General features: G+C 37.5%; 1 protein-coding gene across 1 annotated transcript in view; it reads left to right on the forward strand.

The window, feature by feature from the left end:
- Positions 1-8,961: 8,961 nt before the first annotated feature.
- LOC109404407 (steroid receptor seven-up, isoforms B/C) overlaps positions 8,962-19,388 on the forward strand; it is a 222,657-nt gene continuing 212,230 nt past the window's right edge. The window contains exon 1 of the mRNA XM_029871920.2: positions 8,962-9,107. Coding sequence (XP_029727780.2) covers positions 9,089-9,107 — 19 coding nt within the window. The 5' untranslated portion in view covers positions 8,962-9,088. The remainder of the gene's footprint in view (positions 9,108-19,388) is intronic.

The following is a 19,388-nucleotide window of genomic DNA, read 5'->3' on the forward strand; positions in this document are numbered from 1 at the left end:
TCATAAAAAGGCAGTGAAAGCCGATTTTCATACAACATGAAAAACTTTGGCGTGTAGTTACTTTTTTCTTTTTTTTTTTTTTTTTGTTAAGAGAGTCGTTACCTCTACGGCATTTATTTCTGATTAATTTTTTTCTTCTATTGATTGATTGAGCTAAAAGTTTGACAGCGACCTACAAATGTGTTGAATATTGTTAAAGCAAAATTTAGAATTCTCGAAATACGTGAAAAAAGTTAAAACTTTGTGGAACCAAATAATTACATTGTAAATAAATTAAATTAAAACTCAATGTTCCGGTAGGAACAAATATTTTCGAACGTTATTCGAACACTTTCCACATAGATAACAAGTATATGGACGTGTAAGGATCATAATTATAAACATATTTGTAGACTAAAATAATTTAAAACAAACACTACTATTACTTTCAACAATTACGCATACCGTCAAACGGGGTTACTTGCAACAGCGGTGTAACTTGCAACACAATGACATACATTAAATGTAAACTATTTTCTCATAATAATGAAAGCTAATATGATTTACTATTTCCGTTATCGAGATTATGTATACCGAAGATTGGCTTAGTACAGAAATCAGTTTTGTTTCTTTGTTTATTGTTTAGCTACACTGTTGAAACGGTTTGCTCATTTTATGCTATAAAAACAAGTACGAAAATCATGCTTTACCTCTCTCCTATGGTAAGTGCGATGAGTCTGATGACTTTACTCGTAGTTAGGGTCTCTAATAGTAAGCTAAGCAAAACGATAAAAGTTTGATAAACTTATCGACTAAGTAATGTAAAAATTCATTATAATATTCAACAACCACTATGGGGTAACTTGCAACAGTTGAAATTGACAAAACTTTCTAATATTTATTTTCATTTCACGATATTTCTGAAAGAAATAATCGAAAATGATCATTCATTCATTACGTAACGCGCTCGTTTTCTAATGTCGGCACATTTTTTACATTTTTTGCACGTGACCTTCAAACATTTTTCAAGCATTTTCCATGCTTTGCATCAAAAACTCATAATATGAATAAGTACTTGAATATTAGTGCAGTTTAATGGTAGCTAAATTAGGTTCATGTCATGTGTTGCAAGTTACCCCACAGATGGTGTAGATGGCATGTATTTCACATCTCTTGATTAGGTGTCAACGTATTTTGGTAAATCAAATTCTGCACAGTATTCTACTCGTGGTAATTAGTGTACACGATGCTTTACAGTATGTTTCAAATGTTTAGATTTCCAATGATATTGCTTCAAAGTCGAAAAGTGTTGCAAGTTACCCCATTTGACGGTAGTGTTTAACATTTTCCACGCGCTGTGAAAATAAAAAAAAATCTATAACAAAATTCAACATATTTATTGTTTGCTGTCAAATGTTCAGCACAAACGGTCATAGGAGAACATTACAACACGTCAATATTGGCCATCTTGTATGGATATCAGTTTTCACTGAACATAGCAGAACAACATACCTAGAAATGTTTTTTTTTTTTTCATTTTTTATAGACAGTTGTAACCAAATTCCTGGGAGGTTTGTTGACATTAACAAGTCAGATTGTACCGATGTTAATATATTTTTTCTTTTATTTCCAAGACCTCTCACGAGGGGGACAAAAATGAAAAAAAAAAAACAAAAAAAAAAATTTAAAGAAAACTGTTGACAATTGAAAATTGTACTCTAATACGTATTGGTGGAATAGTTTTCTAAAATTGCAAAAAATGTAATTTTACCCTAGTAGGATGTTGGGGTCAATATAACCCAGAAAGGCACACTGAACGTGCACTACGCCATTGTGGTGCGAAAATATTAACATCTTAGCAGGGTTAATTTGATGATTCTAAAGTAATTTCCAACTAATTCCAAGCTATCTTGCATGAATAATTAGAAAATTTAAGCTTGTTGAACAGTTGGTTTTGAGGTCAGGATGTCAACGTTTACCTTAGGAATACTTGTGGAATCAATACATCAAAATCCATTCTGTGGATTAATCCCGGGGCGTTTTGGGATATTTTTTTAAGAATAGTTCATGGATATAGTACATGCATTCAACCGATTTGTTTTGCACAGGTCTGGTTTTTGCTATGAAATTTTGTACACTGATAGTTCTAACCGTGCCTGAATGTACAAAACTTCATGAAAATCGGTTAAAAATTGACTGAGTTATAGCGAAAACCAGACCCGTGCAAAAAAGAATTTGGTGTATTCCTGAAGGAATCTTTCGGCATAATTTAAAAAATCAGAAAAAGGAACTTGTAGACAAGCCTTAATAAAATTTTGATTTATTTCCGGAAAACTGCTATTTGAAAACTGCTTTGGTGAGTGTCTGGTAGAAATATTTCACATTGCGGTTTGAAAAAAAAAAAAGAAATACATTTTTTAACATTTCAAAGAAAATATTTTCAAAGAATTTTTAGAAAAAGAAATCCAAGAACTACGGTAAGTGTACCAGTTATCGCCATAGTGGAAATTAAGAAAGTTTTCAAGATTTGACCTATTATGCAAGTTTTAATTGCCGAAATTTAATTGTATCTTATTATTAAAACTCTTAAAATGATGCAAAATTTTGAATTATTTCAAATAACCACTATGGCCAAATAGGGAACCATTATGGCGGGTCAGGTAAGAGTACCCTTCTTCAGCCTATGCCCCTATGTTCATTATATTTCCAAAACAGGCGATTAAGTCACCAATTCATACCATTATTTTTCTAAGTGAGCATGCAACTACCAACAAAAAACACAAAAATTTGAAAAAAAAAACAAAACAAAACGCTTATTGCATATATATTTTGTTTTTGGTAGAATGTAAATGGGAGCACTTTGCTTAAGATGGGTTCCGTTCCTCTACCAATAACATTTTAGAAAATTCTTGGGGAAAACATTCAGAAATATAATATGTATGTAGATTTGGAATTGTTTTGAAAAAAAAATCTTAGAATTATGAAAAACCTGAGGGATAAAAATAGTATTCTATACGAGCGGATACATTGGATAGACTTTATCAAAACTTGCTCATTAAAAACATTTAGTACAAAAGTGAAGATACCAAAAGTAGAATGTTTTTCTTGGAAATAATAAATAAATTTAAAAAAAATATATACTAAAAAGAAAATTTCACACAAATGTCAAGAAGAATCTATAAAGACACTCTTTCAGACATAATATTCTTGAAGTCATTTTACCATAATAGGGTATTGGTTCCCTTATTAAGCATGTGGCTCCCATTTTCATACCACGAAAAACGAAGGGTTGAAGCGTTGTTTGTTTTGTTTCATATTTTTTGTATTTTTTGATAGAAGTGAGCACGCATGAAAACAAAAAGAACGGAATCAATCGGTGCCGTAATCGCTTGTTGTCGAATAGGACGACTATGAGAGCGTGAGATTACTGATAGCATACATACCCTACTTTTGTTCGTTTTTTTTTTTCTAAAAATCTGAACCCAAATTTTGAAAATGTAATTTTTAGAATATTTTAGAATTTCGCTCTGACTTTTTTTTTAAATTGGAGGTATGACTTCACATATGGTACTATACTATTTCCAGTTATAGTTTTAGTTATTTTTGTTTCAACTGTTCCAGTCGACGTGCTTATAGAAACTCTAATTTTTTCAGCACATCCTGAATGACCCAAGTCGCCACAATCTCCCCTATAATTTCGGATCGGATCCGCCCCTCCGAGCGATCCGGTAGGTCCAATTTTCTTTGCTTTATGTGTGTTTATTTAACGCTCACGTCCCGCAATGAAATGACCGCCGCTCGCCGACGACTCTAATTCGTGGATGAATGATGCAGATGCGCCGGCGAGAGCTTCTGGGCTTCTCCTTCGAAATCGCCAACGTCTGTGTGGTCAAAGTTTCGTTTCGGTAGCGGACGTGAGGTTGAAAAATGAATTTCCTGGCGTCGAACTTTGTTGGCGGTGGTGGTGATGCATCCTTCGTTCGTCCTCGTCTACACCCAAAAGGACAGGTAACATTATGCAAATTGAAATTTGCTAAAAGCATCCTAATAGTCGTACTTTTGTTGAGCCCATTGAGCCTGGGACGGAGAACAAAAAGGAGTATACAAAGAATAATCGCATTCACCGCTATTGTGTCGCAGGACGTCGAATATTGTTACTGTCACCGCTGCTGCTGCCAGGGTCTTTCTCAGGACGACGTCTGCGCTGCATGTCCTTTCCATTCATGCCTCTTCTCACTCACTACTGATCTGATGATGCATATGCCACAAACGGCGCAAAGGATAATGAATGAAAAGTCCTCGACTGGTCCTGACTCTACCGTTGCGTACCCTCGTGTGCAAGATCATACACTCCGGGTTCGGGTCGCAAAAGAAAAGAACCAGCAGGAGGTCCCCATTGACTAACAGCAGAAAGAGAGACTGTGTCCCTTTCATCCCGAGCCCAACAAAACCCAAAACACACACAAAAAATATCCTAATTATTAAAAACTTTTCCCCCCGTAGGGCTACTACACTACACACAGTACACAGTCAGCAGTCAGTGGTGCAACCAAAACATTCGGCACAAAAGTGCACACACGAACCATAGGTATAGAAACGGCCGACGACTGACGACTGCTGCTGGTGTGACACAATGTTTCCAATTGTTTGACATTTTATCGGGACCAGCCTCCGGTCCTTCCCTGCGCGCACCCGAGAGCAATTGATTCAATTACTTGCCAGCCCTCTGGCTGGGTCGCTGGGTGCTCCTTTTCGAGCGAGGTCTCCTGGTATGGCGCCTTTTCCGTCATCTTGGGAGACGGAATCCTGCAGATTCCCGAGATCAAAATATTGCTCCCGCGTAGTACAATGGGATCGATAGCCTTCGAGAATAGCGAGTTCTAACGAGTTCCATTCCCATCGACGGGAGATTTCCGACTTTTTTCCGTTGAATATCTTTGCATCAGAGGTGATTGTAACTGTAGTGTTACGGAATGCATCATTCCAATCGAAGAATAATTAACAACTTTTCTATTTTGACCCCCGGTGAACGGCGTTGGTTCCCAGAGGAAACGGTTTGCAGACCAAGCTCTTGAGCTTGGTTGTCCACCTATTGCTACTTCTCCAGTACTTCGCCAGATCAGTTACACTGCCAACACTCCCGCAAAGAGCTAATGAGGTAGCTACTTGTGGTCTGGCTTGGAGCTAACAATCATCGTCTTTTGAAGCAGAAATTTTTCCAAGCATATAATAAAGCTTTTTTCTACGTATTTCTATGGTTTTGATGCTCAACAGCATAAGAATGGTCAAATATGATGCAAATTACTTTTTTTCTGGATACCCTAGGTTATTCAAACTGTTCTTGAGTTTAGATCCAAAAGTCTACGGGTGTAACGGTAACTTCTCCCATTATATAAAGCTACGATTTGTAATCCATCATGTTCAGTAAGTCTTCTGAAAGTTCAATAGATAGTATCAGATCGGTCAGGATATCCTAGGTCACCCAAACTGTTCTTGAGTTTAGATCTTAAAGTCTACGGGTGTAACGGTAACTTGTGTCATTATACAAAGCTACGATTTATAGACTATCATGTTCAATAAGTCTTCTGAAAGTTCAAAAACGGTATCAGAGCAGTCAGGATACCCTAGGTCATCCAAATTGTTCTTGAGTTTAGATCCTAAAGTCTATGGGTGTAACAGTAACTTCTTTTATTATACAAAGTTTCGATTTTTATTCTATCATGTCCAGTAAGTCTTCTGAAAGTTCAATAGACAGTATCAGAGCAATCGGGATATACTAGGTCATCCAAACAGTTCTTAAGTTTAGATCCTAAAGTCTACGGGTGTAACGGTAATTTCTTTCATTATACAAAAGCTACGATGTATAATCTATCATGTTCAGTAAGTCTTCTGAAAGTTCAAAAAACAGTATCAGAGCAATCGGGATATACTAGGTCATCCAAACTGTTCTTAAGTTTAGCTCCTGAAGTCTACGGGTGTAACAGCAACTTTTTTCATTATACAAAGCTTCGATTTGTATTCTATCATAACCAGTAAGCTTTCTGAAAGTTCAAAAGACATCAGATCAGTCAGGATATCCTACTGGTTATTCTGGGATATCCTAGGTCATCCAAACCGTAAGTATTCATAAATCCAAGATGGCTGTCAAAACATTTTCAACTTCAAATGAAAGGTGTATACTTTGTATTCATAGAAATGTAAAGTTTTGTACATAATATAACATGATTTTTCGAGATATGATGCGATAAATTAGGTGAAATTTGATGAACAATCGTAATTTTTGTCACCTTATCAGCCCTTTGCTAAGCGAGGGGTCCATCAATTCAACCACTTGGTTTTCATCCTTTTTTATCATTTTCTAGCGAATAAGTAATAAAACTTTGAAATCCCAGACTTTATGTAAATGGCCGCCTGGTTTCAGCGAGAATTACCCATGTATAGCTTTGGTTCTATTTTGCATTTGAATCGAAAGTTGTGACACCCAGAACCTGTTCCGGAACAATATCGGTAGTTTCGAATGTAGTCTGAGCCAATTTTCTTAATAATTAATTGTTCACCAGTAAAGGTGCCATTTGATGTGTTGAAAGCATGGGTTTGGCTGACGTTTATATTTGACCACTTCCGGTGGGACACCCGGAACCAGTTCCGGAACTCCACTGGTTGAGATAAAGTCTGAGACTACTTTCCTGCTAACCGTTCATCAGGCTATCGAAAAACACGCGGTTTGATGTGTCGCATGTATGGATTTGATTTACTTTTATATTTGGCCACTTCCGGCGGGACACCCGGAATCGATTCTAGAACACTACCGCTTCGGATATGGTCTGAGACTATTTTCCTGCTTATTATTCATCAGGTTATCGAAAATACCGCAGTTTGATGTGCCGCATGCTAGGCCGCATGCATGGATTTGTGTAGCATTTTCATATCAGGCCCCTTCCTGGGGTACCGGTCCGGAACATCTAAATAGCCATAACTCCGGAACGGCAGGACTGATCCGAACCATTTTCAATAGGAAACAATGAGACCTGATTCCGCGTCGAATGAACCGTCGGTCATTAAAATCGGTTGACGTTTACGGATAAAAAGTGATATGAGTTTGTTTTGTACACACACACACACACACACACACACACACACAGACACACACACATACATACACCCACACATACATGCACACAGACATCACCTCAATTTGTCAAGCTGAGTTGATTGGTACATGTGACTCGACCTTCCGTGCCTTCTATCAAAAAGTCATTTTTGGAGGGAACATATAGCCTTTCCAGTACACTTAATGTACGAGAAAGGCAAAAAATATCAACTGGGGTCATCCAAACTATTATGATGTAAAAATTTTAGCATCAACAGCAATTGAAGTTTCTGTTATTGTGTTATCTATTATACTTACTGGAGCTCACAGAACACAATCAGAGACTATGGCATAGCTGTAGATTCAGAATTGTACACTACCCTGCAATATACTACAAGGAATCTAAAGCCGTAATAATATCTTGTTTGCTATTTTTAGTTACATAACATTAGAAACCGTATTGATTTAAATATTTCATAATTTAGCGTTGATTACAATTAAAATAAAACTGAATCAACAATTCATCACCACAACACTCGATTCGTGGCTAAAGCTGTAATGCTTATCCTTGGTCGCGTCCCACATTTGTGATTTGTGCTCGAGATTTGGTGCTGGTTCTTAGTTATAGAGAAGTTTAGTAATCCTGAAATATCTCAAAGGTATTGTAGAATGTCTCTGAGTTTCACAGAAGTTCAGGGCTTGTTGTTCCTCGAACTACTTTGGTAAGTAAAGTAGATTATGTAACAATAAACGAAGTGGCAAAAGCTTTTATCACAAGTGTAGTTACTATTATGCTGTGGTCTCCGGAGTAGTGTGGTTAATCTGGAATATTTCAGAACTATCTTGGAATGACTCATGAAATGCCAGGGGAATTACAAATTACAGTTGGATATGTATTGTTAAAGTTATGTATTGTTAAAGTTCATTGTGCGAATAACTACTGTTACTGTCGAGAGCTAAACTTAAGGATAGTTTGGACGACCCTCAATGTCCCAGAGGTTCATAATAATATCTAGTAGACTTCAGGTTGGTTCAGCCACCGCGATTCATTATGCAACGTTACACAGATATGGCTGCTGTTACGAGTGTAGACCTGAAGTTCTAAATTATTATTAGACAGTTCGGCTGACCTGTAATATCCCTATAGTGTCTATAAGTGACATTGTAGATGGCAAAAGCTTCACGGATCCCAGCAGATTATGCAATGCTATTATTTATGACTTCAGATGGCTCCAGTAACCGCGGTTGATTATGCAACGTTATTCAGTATAACCGATATGGCTGTGGCTACGAGTGTAGATCTGAAGTTCTGAACTCCAAGGTAGTATGGCTGACCTGGAATATCTCTATTGTTTCTATAAATGTCTATGTAGATATCAAGAGCTTCACGGATCCCAGTAGATTATGCAGTGCCATTAGTTATGGCGAAAACACATAAAACTATTTTTGTAGATTTGAAGGCCTTCACTCCAGGACAGCTAGGAACACCTACAACATCCCAGAATATAAAACACCTCTTGATATTCTTGACGAAGGTTTAATGAATACATATGGACGTAACCCATATTCAAATTCAGGTTTCAGAACAACTGGTATGCCAAATGTTTCGTTTTTCCAAATTCCATGGTAATCAGGATGTTCTAGGTTGTCAATAAGTCTCAAATACAAATATTTCAATTTTTCCTTAATAGAGGACTCAACTTGCAACAACTTTGACGAAGACAGTATTCTGGTTTATTGAATGGGTGAATCTATGCAGCCCTTTCTATGTTGAGGTCATATATGACCCCTCCGGCTTTGGGTTTTAGCATTATTTTTTATCGTTCTTGGATCATTTCCGAACTAGCGCTTAACTTCGATTTTTCCCCTCTTTCTTTCCATTTTCTAGGTTGCAAATCGTTCTTCAAGCGATCGGTCCGGCGGAACCTCACCTACTCGTGTCGGGGCAACCGGAACTGCCCGATCGACCAGCACCACCGGAATCAGTGTCAATTCTGTCGTCTACGAAAGTGCCTCAAAATGGGAATGCGACGCGAAGGTAAGTCCCATCCAACAAATACCTATCACTATATGTACCTTGTCATTTTTGTTTACGTCACTTGATACCTACCGACCGCCAGTGGAAAGGTGCCAAACGAGTAGGTCACAGGGCGAGAAAAGTGCTGTACGCCCCGCGAGGTCAGGTTATATACGAAGATTGACGCGAAAAGCTACTGGGGCTGTCATTATTGTTTTCCACATTGCGAACAAGGTGTCTAAAAGACTAGGTACACCAATCACTTGAGATATTCTAAGATTTAAGACATCCCACCCACATTCTTATCAATGCAAACATGTCAGTCAACGTTTCTGTAATCCAATATGGCGAACCACCTGACCTGACGTATCGACCGACCTACCTTTCTACTCACCTTGATTGCCACACACAATTGACACGTCAACGCGCGACAAACACCAAAGCCAATTTGCCAATAACCTCCCGTTGTGTCGTATCTGTTGTCCATTTTTTTTGTTGGAGGAAAACCGCAAAAAAGGCGAATAAGTATCGGCGGGCTCACTTGCAATCGCTGCTTCGATTGATTGTCATCAACTGCGCCTACATACGATGGGGGCAAAACAGAAGAAAAGGTAACAAACGATGTCAAATGATATTGACAAAATGACAACCACCTGATTGCCGGCGGTCGGTGACGTGCGTTGCGATGGTTCGATGATTTCAAATCACTGGAGTGTGCGAAACAAAACAAAAGGTGGAAAATACGTTCCCGCTTTATTATGTAGAAAGGTGACGAAACAAGGTCGACCTTGTTGAAGGCGTGTGATGTGTTCGATGCAAGAAAACGTCAAAGTGGGCAATCATTCGAAACATTAATTCTCTCCCGAAGCTGAATAAAACGTCGACGACGACGATCAACGACGCCAGTCAGAGTCAGGGAGAGAGATGACACCTTGATGAAGCGGAATAATTGTGATTGCTTGCTTCGCGGTGTCGAGAATGCGAAACAAGTTATTATGCCTAAGCCATGAATCGGGATGAAGTCATTATTCATTGTGGCTCTTCTGGGTCTGTGGTTCTGGTTGTTGTTGTTGGCTGTTTGGTAGAGGTATGTAAATCATAATGTTATTACTGCCGCTGAGTCTTAACGTGGTTCCAATTGGAGAATAATGCATGCGCATTAATAACGCCCCATTCAAGCCAGAGCTCGACGTATGAGGCAGGGACTGCTGCGTGGTTGAAACGGATGGGATTGCATTTGTCAACGAGGTGGTGACAACTTTTCACTACTGGCAGCACTGTTTTGTTTGCTAAGAGGTGTTTTGTTCACTGATAGCTGTTGTTGATGTTTGAAAATAGTACTCATGAAACTTAAAACTTTTTTTTACAAAAATTTCGAGTTTTTAATCTTTATTAATCTGTTTTGAGACTTTTAGGCTTATAAGATGAATTTCAAGATTCTTTCTCTCAACCACTGAACATATTTTTTTGTTAATCCTTATGTGGCTTCTGAATATCAGTCAAGATTGTTGTTGAATCTTTTCCACGAACTTCAGGCATTCCTGAAATGAGTTTTTGGAAGATTCTTAGTGAAAGCTCTGATCAACTCATGAAGAGTTCTGTAGATAATAACTGTCAAGTTAATCAGTGATTTTTCCTATTCTTGAGACTCTTACCATTAGAATTTTGATTAACTCCACCCAACAATCTGACAATTCCAGTGGAGCCTTTTTTTGAGATTTTCAACGATTTTTTTTAAATGTAAAAATAAATAAAAATAAACGCTGGAACGAGTCAAACGAGGAACTCGTCAGATTTTGAAAACAATTTTCTCAGAAATTGACCATAAACGTTATTCTGATTATCAAAGAAGTATTCCTCCGACTTTTTATGAGTATGCCAGGAACTCTAAGATAAATCTATGTGGAAATACCAGTTATGTGTAAAAAAATTGAAAAAAAAAAACATTCATTATGGTTGTCGAGCCGAGGTTACTACCAAACTATCCAACAGAAATCACTGACTATACTTTCACTTTAATTGCCATAGTAATGTCAATTTTCAGCCTTTTTGCATGGTTTTTCTTTATAATTCTAGACGAACATTTGAAAAGGGCCTATCTGCTTTTTGTAAACAAACATGTTTCTGTCTCTGTAGGGCCCATCTCCATCCACCCACGCACATCAACACCCTTATCAGAAAGAGTGTTCTTCAAGCTATCTGTTAAGGGTGTTGATGTTCGTGGATGGATGGAGATGGGCCCTACAGAGACAGAAACATGTTTGTTTACAAAAAGCAGATAGGCCCTTTTCAAATGTTCATCTAGAATTGATGTCTGGAACTGGAAATTTTTCCAAAATCGCAAAAAAACGTTTTTTTTCTTTTATTTTTTTTTTTTGTTTTGCCCATCATTTTAACTTAAAGGCTCGATAATTTTTTACCAATTTTGGAAATTTTAGGATGCAAACTTCTTTACTATCTAAAAATATCTGAAAATATAAATAATTTCATTTAAAATATGTATTTTTATTATGGTTTTCACCAAAAACTGTCAAAACATACTTAAAACATGATTTTTGGTAAATAACAATGTCGAAACATTTTTGATAAAGGAACTGTTTATTTGCAACATTCTAGGACAACAAGAATATCTTTAAAAACATGCTCAAATATTTTTAATTGGTCAAGCCATTGAAATGTTATAGTGCATTTTTTTACGGTTTTTAGTAGAAATAGGTGAAATATTTTTTTTTAATCTCATATACTAATATTTTACGAAATTTCGGAAAAAAAACTTTGAGATGTTAGCGCCACCACTAAATCTCAATATCTTTGTCTCAAACACGAAGGTTTCTCCTTTGATGTAATGTGAATCTAGAAAGGTTCACGAATATTAATTTTCAAAAAGTTTTGAAAAATTGGCCTCACCCTGAGGTCTACCGCAAATTTACTAGAAGGTACTCCGGTCGAGAGAAAGATTTTTATAATCTATGCAGGATAGTCCTTTTTGATTCAAAATGGAATCCAGCAAGAATCCTTCCAGATACTTACGAAAAATAATGAAAGATATTCAAAATTCCATAATCATGTGAAAATGTTTTCCCCAACATCCGACAAGAAATCAGCAAAGTCTGTATCATCAATGACTTCGCTAAAACAAAATCTAAGAGTAACCCAACTTGTATTTCTGAGGTTCTGCGAAGGTCCTGAGAAAGGATCTATCACTCGAAATCAGTAGACCAAGAATTCTACCGATACGTGGTCATATGATATTCCAAGGGTCTTGCATGGAATGCTTTCATAGTTCTTTCCAGAAGTCCTGCAACGGTCATGTGAAAATGGAGATCAAAAACAATGCTAGCGTTCCTCCAGGCATTTCTCCAGAAAAGCATTTAGGGTCGATTTCTTCACCTCGGCTTAACCGGTAAGCCAAGCTTACCCATATAGTTAAGCCTGGTTTAACGCTTAAGCCAGGGTGAAGAAATCGGCCATTAGAGATTAATTCCTTAATGAAGTATCTATGGAATCTCACAGGTACACATTAAGATATTTCTTCAGAAATTCCTGTAGGCACTTCTCCAAAGATTCCTGTTGGGGTTTGTTGTGAAATTTCTCTAGGCGTTACTCCAGTTATTCCTCAAGGAATTCTGCCCGGGATTTGTTTAGGAATTTCACTAGGGATTCTTTTATGGATTTATTCCCAGGGATTCCTCTAGAAATTTCTTAAATTTAGGAGTTCATTTACAGAGTTTTCCCACGGATTCCTCTGGAGATTTCTATATGAATACTTAAAGTGAAACTGGATGCATTTCCCCTTTTTTTGGAGGAATATTTTTAAATTCTGTTTCCATACGTATTCAAAGGATGATTTTTTTCCAGGAGGAAAAAGTTTATCAGTTTTCCTGGAGCCCTTTTTTTTTTAATTTTATTTTAAAATGATTTCCGTAAAACTGAAATAGTTATTTTTGTAACGAGTTGCAAAAAGTTGATTTTTTCAGCACGAGACGTACATTTATCCAACGAGGCTTGTCGAGTTGGATAAATACGAAGAGTGCTGAAAAAATCGAGTTTTGCAACGAGTTCCATACAAAACTTTATGCAATGATTTTTTTCATAATGCAACCCATTTGAGTTGCATAATGTTCATAATGCAACTCAAATTAGTTGCATTATGAACATTATACAACTATTTTTCATTATGCAACTCGTTTCAGTTCGGAAAAAATGGTCATTATAATACCAAAATGAGTTATAGTAAATGTAAATTATGATACTGAATTGCATAAAACATTTTTCATCGGTATGTAAAAAAATAAGGAAATGCATCCAGTTTCACCTTAAGAGACTCTTCCAGTGTTTTCTAAAGAAATTCCTCCAGGGATGACATTTAGAATAGTTTTTAGCGTTGCAGTCTTTTCGAGGTCAAAAACAACTAAATGTGTTCTTCTTCCAACATTTAGTTGTTTTTGACCTCGAAAAGACTGAAACGCCAAAAACTATTTAAAAGTTTTCAAAGCAGTCGTCGTAAATATCGTCGTCGTAAATATAGTCGTCGTAAGATATTTACCTTGACATTTCTCCAGAATTTTTTCTATGGAATTGTTCAGGTGTTTCGGTAAAAATTTCAAGAATTTCTCCAGTGATTTCTCACGAAACTCCTCCAGGGGTTTTGCCAAGAATTCCTTCCAGCATTTCAAAAGGGATTCCTCTACTGCCGTAATTCTGCAAAGTGACGTAAGCGGCATTGATACTTTTGGCCCATTTTTTGGTTATTATGCATAAAATTCTTGGTCATCCTCTAAGTTTCTTTCCATAGATGATAGATTAGGACTAGATCTTGCATTCTAAAACAGCAGGCATGCATCAGTGTTATTGTTACAACAGATATTATACATAATATACCAAAAAATATCGACATTTTGAATGGCGCTTACGTCACCCTGCAGAATTACGGCAGTCTAGAGGTTTATATTGAATCTCCCTGGGATTATATTAAGAACTGCTCCAGCTATTCTTAAAGGAATTCTGTTAGGCATTTTTTTTAGAAATCTCATTAGAGAAACCTCCAGCATTTTTTTTGGGGATTATTCCTGGAATTCCTTTAGGGATTCTTCTTTGATCTTGAAAATCGTCTAAGGATTTTATCAGGGATTTCTCAAGATAGTTCTCATGAGGCTTGTCTAAGCACGCTCTAGCGATTCTTCCAGTGAATCTTCTAGAAATTCCTGCAGCGATTTTTTCCAAGAATCCTTTGTAGTTTAGCTCAAGAGATTCCTTTAGAGGGTTTCTTCAGGAATGCCTCCAGTGATTTCTCAAGGAATCCCACGAACTCCTCTGTGTATTTCTTCAAGGAATTCTCTAAAGATTAATCCAGGAGTTTCTGAAGAGATTTCTCCAGAAACTGCTTCAGTTATCCTCAAGGTACTCCGCTCAAGATTTATTTAGGAATGTCTCTGAGCATTGCGTCAAGAGTTTCTACACGATTTAATTTAGGAATTTGTTTAGATTTTTCCCCAGAGATTCCCAGAGAAATTGTGCTTTATGTTGATGTTTTAGGCTTAGAAAACTGTGAAAATAAAATCGGATCTGCTCATGCTCCCGATGAAGTTTAATCGTTTAATCCTTTAGGGCCGGAAGGGTCATATACGACTGCAAAACAAAATCGTTGAATTAAATTACCCACTCGATAAGGGAAACTATATTTGCGGCAAAATTATTGCAAATCTACTTTTCTATTAGGTAAAAATATGAATTATTTGGTTTTGGACATCATTGACATCCTAGAACACCTTGAATGCAACGAAATTTAAAAAATGGTACTTCGACTGGAAGTTCTTAAGAAATTACTCCTTAGATTTCTTCAAAAGTTTCCCTGGGTTTTTTCAGATTTTGTTCCAGAGATTCATTTAAGAGCACTTCCGTAGATTGCTACGGTGATTCCACTGAAGATTTCTTCCATAAATTCATTTTGGGATTCGTTCTGAAATTCATTTGAGGAGATGCTTTTATTTATTTATTAGTTTCAACAAATGATTTGTACAAATTTTTTTCCATGGAGTTTTCCATAAATCCATTTAAAAATTTTTTACAAGTTCTACAGAAATTTCTTCGGAAGGAATCCTAAATACCTCTAGTGATTCTGACAGAGATTCCTGGAAGGATTTTTTTTTAGAAATTGCTTCTGCGGTTTCATCAGAAAATTTGCTGAATTTTTCAGATATTCTTTCAGAGGTTTTCCAAAAGTACTTCCAGAATTTTCACCAAAAATTCCTTCAGGAACATATGTCGGAATATTTAAGAATTCTTTGGAAAATTGTCTCAAGAAATTTAAAAAAAAAACTGAATATATGTACATTTAGAAATTCCTAGAGAAAATATTTGAAATTTTTCTAGAGCAATTCCTGGACAAAAAATCCTGAAATAATTTTTGAAGTTATCTCCAGAGCAATCCCTAGACGAATGCCTAGGATAAAACCTAGAAGAATAGCTGAAAATGACGTTATGGTACTCCTCTTTATTCTCAGAGAGTCTTTTGCAGAAACAATGCAAGTAATTCCAAGGAGACAATTTTTGAGAAATTTCTGGAGGGATTCCTAGAAAAATCCGTGGTGGTAGTTCTGAAGGTATTTCTCAAAATGTCTTGTATGTATCGCAAAAAAAAGTACTGTTGAAAATCATGAAAATTTCCTTCAATAAATTTTTGAGGGATCGCTGGCGGATATTCCGAAGGAATCCTTGGAAGAACTCCTGGGAACACCTCTGAAGAAATACTGAAAATAATTTCTTATACAATTATTAAGGGGATTCGAGCGCAAAAATCCCTAAACTACTATGTATCAGAAGTTTCTGAATTAAGTCCTACAGAAACAAAAAAAAAACATGGAGGGATTCTTTGGAGAATCACTAAAGAAATTTAAAAAAAACAAAATTGAAGAAATTTTTAAAATAATACTTGGAAAAACTGTATCCATTTAAATTTTTCTTTTTGAAAAATTTCTTGAAAAATGCAAATAAATAGATTCTGCCCAGCCAACACGAAGTCGCATATGGTGTAGGATAGGATGCTAAAGTGGAGGCCATAGGAGTACATGCTCCCATTTAACCGCGTGTAAAGTATACGCATATCGCATCCACTTTTGCATCCTATTCAACAGCGTATGCGATCGTGTGTTAGCTGGGTGAAGCTGAAGGTGCTGTAAAAGTAAACCTGAAAGAAAGTCTTGAAGAATCTAAAGCAATGTCCTGAGAAATACCTCGAACTAATGAAGAAACCTCTAGTGAGATTTCCTGAAGAATCTCTTAAGAGTTATCTAGGCTAGATAAATTTCCAAAAAGAAAATGCCCGGGAAAAACTCTCCATAAATTTAGAGTTATACCCAAAGGAACCTTTGGAGAAAATAAAACAATAATTTCTGAAAAAGTTTTCTTTGAGAAATTTCTAAGAGAATCTTAGAATCTTTGTGAGAGAAAAATCTCCTGGAATTGCATCTTCTGAAGCAATATGTGGAAGAATTCGTGGAGAAACCCCTATCGAAATTCATAGAAAGCTTTCTTGAGAAATTTCAAGAAAAATATTTCAAGAAATACTAAATACAAATTTCTGTAAAAAAAATCTGAGAATTATTCTGGAGGAATTCCAGAAATGTTTGAAGAAATACATGAAGGAGTGCAAGCACGAACTTATGCAGCAATCCTGGATGGAATTCCATATATAATTCCTAATGGAATCCCAGGAGGAATCTTTAGAGAAATTATTGCTAAAACCATTCTAAGAAATCCTGCTAGAAACTCCTATCTCTAAAATACAGTATTTTTTATGAATCCTGAAAGAATCGCCAAAGAAATTTCTGGTGATGTCCCTAAGGGATAATCCTTGAGAATTTTCTAGAAATTTTAAGAACAAATCTTGCCAAACTCTTAAAAGGAATTTCAGCAAAAAAGTCCCTTCCGCAAAATTTATAGAAAATTTCGCGATATAATAATGCATGGAAGGATTGCGCAGTAATGACAGCATTGATCTGTTGTAATCCACGAATTTCTTGAAAACTCGGAAGACACACATTGACACTATATTTCAGGTCATCCAAACTAACTGGGAGTTTCGCACCTCAAATATATACTCGTAACATTAATCGTATCCGCTATAGAAAGTAAGGTCAGCTCATCAGCTATGGTTACTGAACCTGCCTGAAGAAAAGGTTGTCCAAACTATCCTGTAGTTTAGCTCTGGACATCTACAGCCGTTACTGTAATTATATTCGCTATGAAATGCTGTCCAAATATAACCTGTAACCGCCTTGGAATTGTTTGGCCCCTTCTAAAATTCATTTGGGGTGTTCCAGATCAATCAAACTACTTTCTTCGAACAGCATAACTACTCGTAGCAGTTATCAAATCCGCCTCACAGAGTAATGTTCCATAATTAACTATGGCTACTGGACCTATTAGAAGACGGAATTATATTATCATATTATTTTGAGACATTCAGGCTCATCCAAACTGTCCTGGAGTTTAGTCCTTGACATAACCAGCTTTACAGTACTAATTTTCGCTATGAACTGTTGTGCAAATATAATCTATAGCTTCCTTGTGATTGTACGAACCAATACAACGTTAATCTGGAATGTTCCAGATCAACCAAACTACTCCGAAGAGCAGAAATTCAGATCTACACTCGTAACTAGCAGAAGTCATATCAGATTCACATGTTTCACAATGTTTCAATGGGCTCAGCAATTCGTTTCTGATAGTTTCCAGGCGGCTCTTCTCAACTCCCTGCCCTGAGAATTGTTTACATTCCCGAAAATCAACCCAGCTATCCGCAACAAACAAAAACGGTAAAACCGTAATCCTCACACCGCAGCGCATTGTGTGTGTCACTCTCGTGGCTCACACGTCCTGAAGGAATCTCCCAAGGAAACGTCCATCAGCCGGTTGATCCTTCCACCTCATGCACACATCCGCAGTAAAAACCGAGCGTAGGTACGGCACATCATCCATAATCGGTGTGAAGCATCAAGCGTCCGAATAATGTCCTTCAGCTCCCTAGGAAATCCACCGCCACCGCCACTCGCCAGGAGACCTCCGGAGGTCGTGTCCCTTTAACCATATCTTGCTCCTTTATTAATTTATTCCAACGGTCAGTTTTGCTTCTTGACCGCTGCTGGCTAGCATAAGAGGAAGGAAACCGGTTCCCACCAGGCTCTTCTCGAAGAAGAAAGCCGGTTCCGTTGTTGTAGTAAAGATTCACCCCTTTCACCCTCCGGATTAGATCGCTGCTATACTTCGCGAGACTGACTGACTGACCAATGGTCAGTCCTTTTTCGTGTCTTTTAATTTTCCAGATTATGGGTGATGGATCGGAGGCAGGGAGAGAAGAGCGGAGACACCCGACCATAAATCTTCCTTCGGGAACAATAGAAAATAGTTCCCGTCGGTATTGTTCTTCCTCGCGCTCTGCGCCCGGATGAGTTTCCACCCAAGCACCCAAGCAAAAAAAGGAGTCCCATTTTACGACGGTCCTTTCCGTTCGCGTAAGGAAAACGGGATTAAATCCGTCCTCGCCTCACTCTTCTATGTCTCAGGAGGAATCGTCCGTCATCAATTGTCTGTCTATATTTGCTTTACATATTTAAAATCACAACGATTCGAGAAGGGTTCCCCCACGGCAATCCATTAGGCAAGGATAATTTTTGCGTCGACACAGACGGCCATTGAACCGCGCGGCCCGTATTTGCCTAAAATATTAAAAATCATAACGATTTCATAAATCACGGATCCTGGGAAAACCGGTGTACCGGCTCTGGATGATGGAACATGCATATCATTCTACTGTCCGACCTGACGGCAGCGTTCCGCTAGATACGTTCTACGACGATGGTACAACTTCCGAAGCGGAGCAGCAGAACGAAGAACCGCTCGTATTGCGTTTCACATGCAAACTTCTCGTCGTCGTTGTTGGGGAAGTCCACTTTAAAACAACTACCGTGGTAATAGGTAACTGTTGCACTTCCACACGTGCTCTCGACTGGCGCTGCGCGCCTTGTCGTAGATGCTTATCGCTTTCGGGATCACTCGACCCAAACCCAAGTAGGCCGTTCGTTGTTGTGATTACACCCCGTGAGATTTTTTAATATTTACTATCCAATGAATACTTGATGTCTCCATTGGGAGTGTCACGCTCGGTCTCAACTGTTGACATTTCGCTCCGCGACACCCAACCAATTGACAGTTGCACCTCATCGACCGACCACTTCCAGGTGCACCGTTCGTCCGTCCCCGATGTAATCTGACCTCAAAATGGAACCTTCCACTTTTTATCGA

The sequence above is a fragment of the Aedes albopictus genome, chromosome 3, assembly GCF_035046485.1.
Source record: "Aedes albopictus strain Foshan chromosome 3, AalbF5, whole genome shotgun sequence".
In the NCBI taxonomy this organism is placed as follows: Eukaryota; Metazoa; Arthropoda; class Insecta; order Diptera; family Culicidae; genus Aedes; species Aedes albopictus.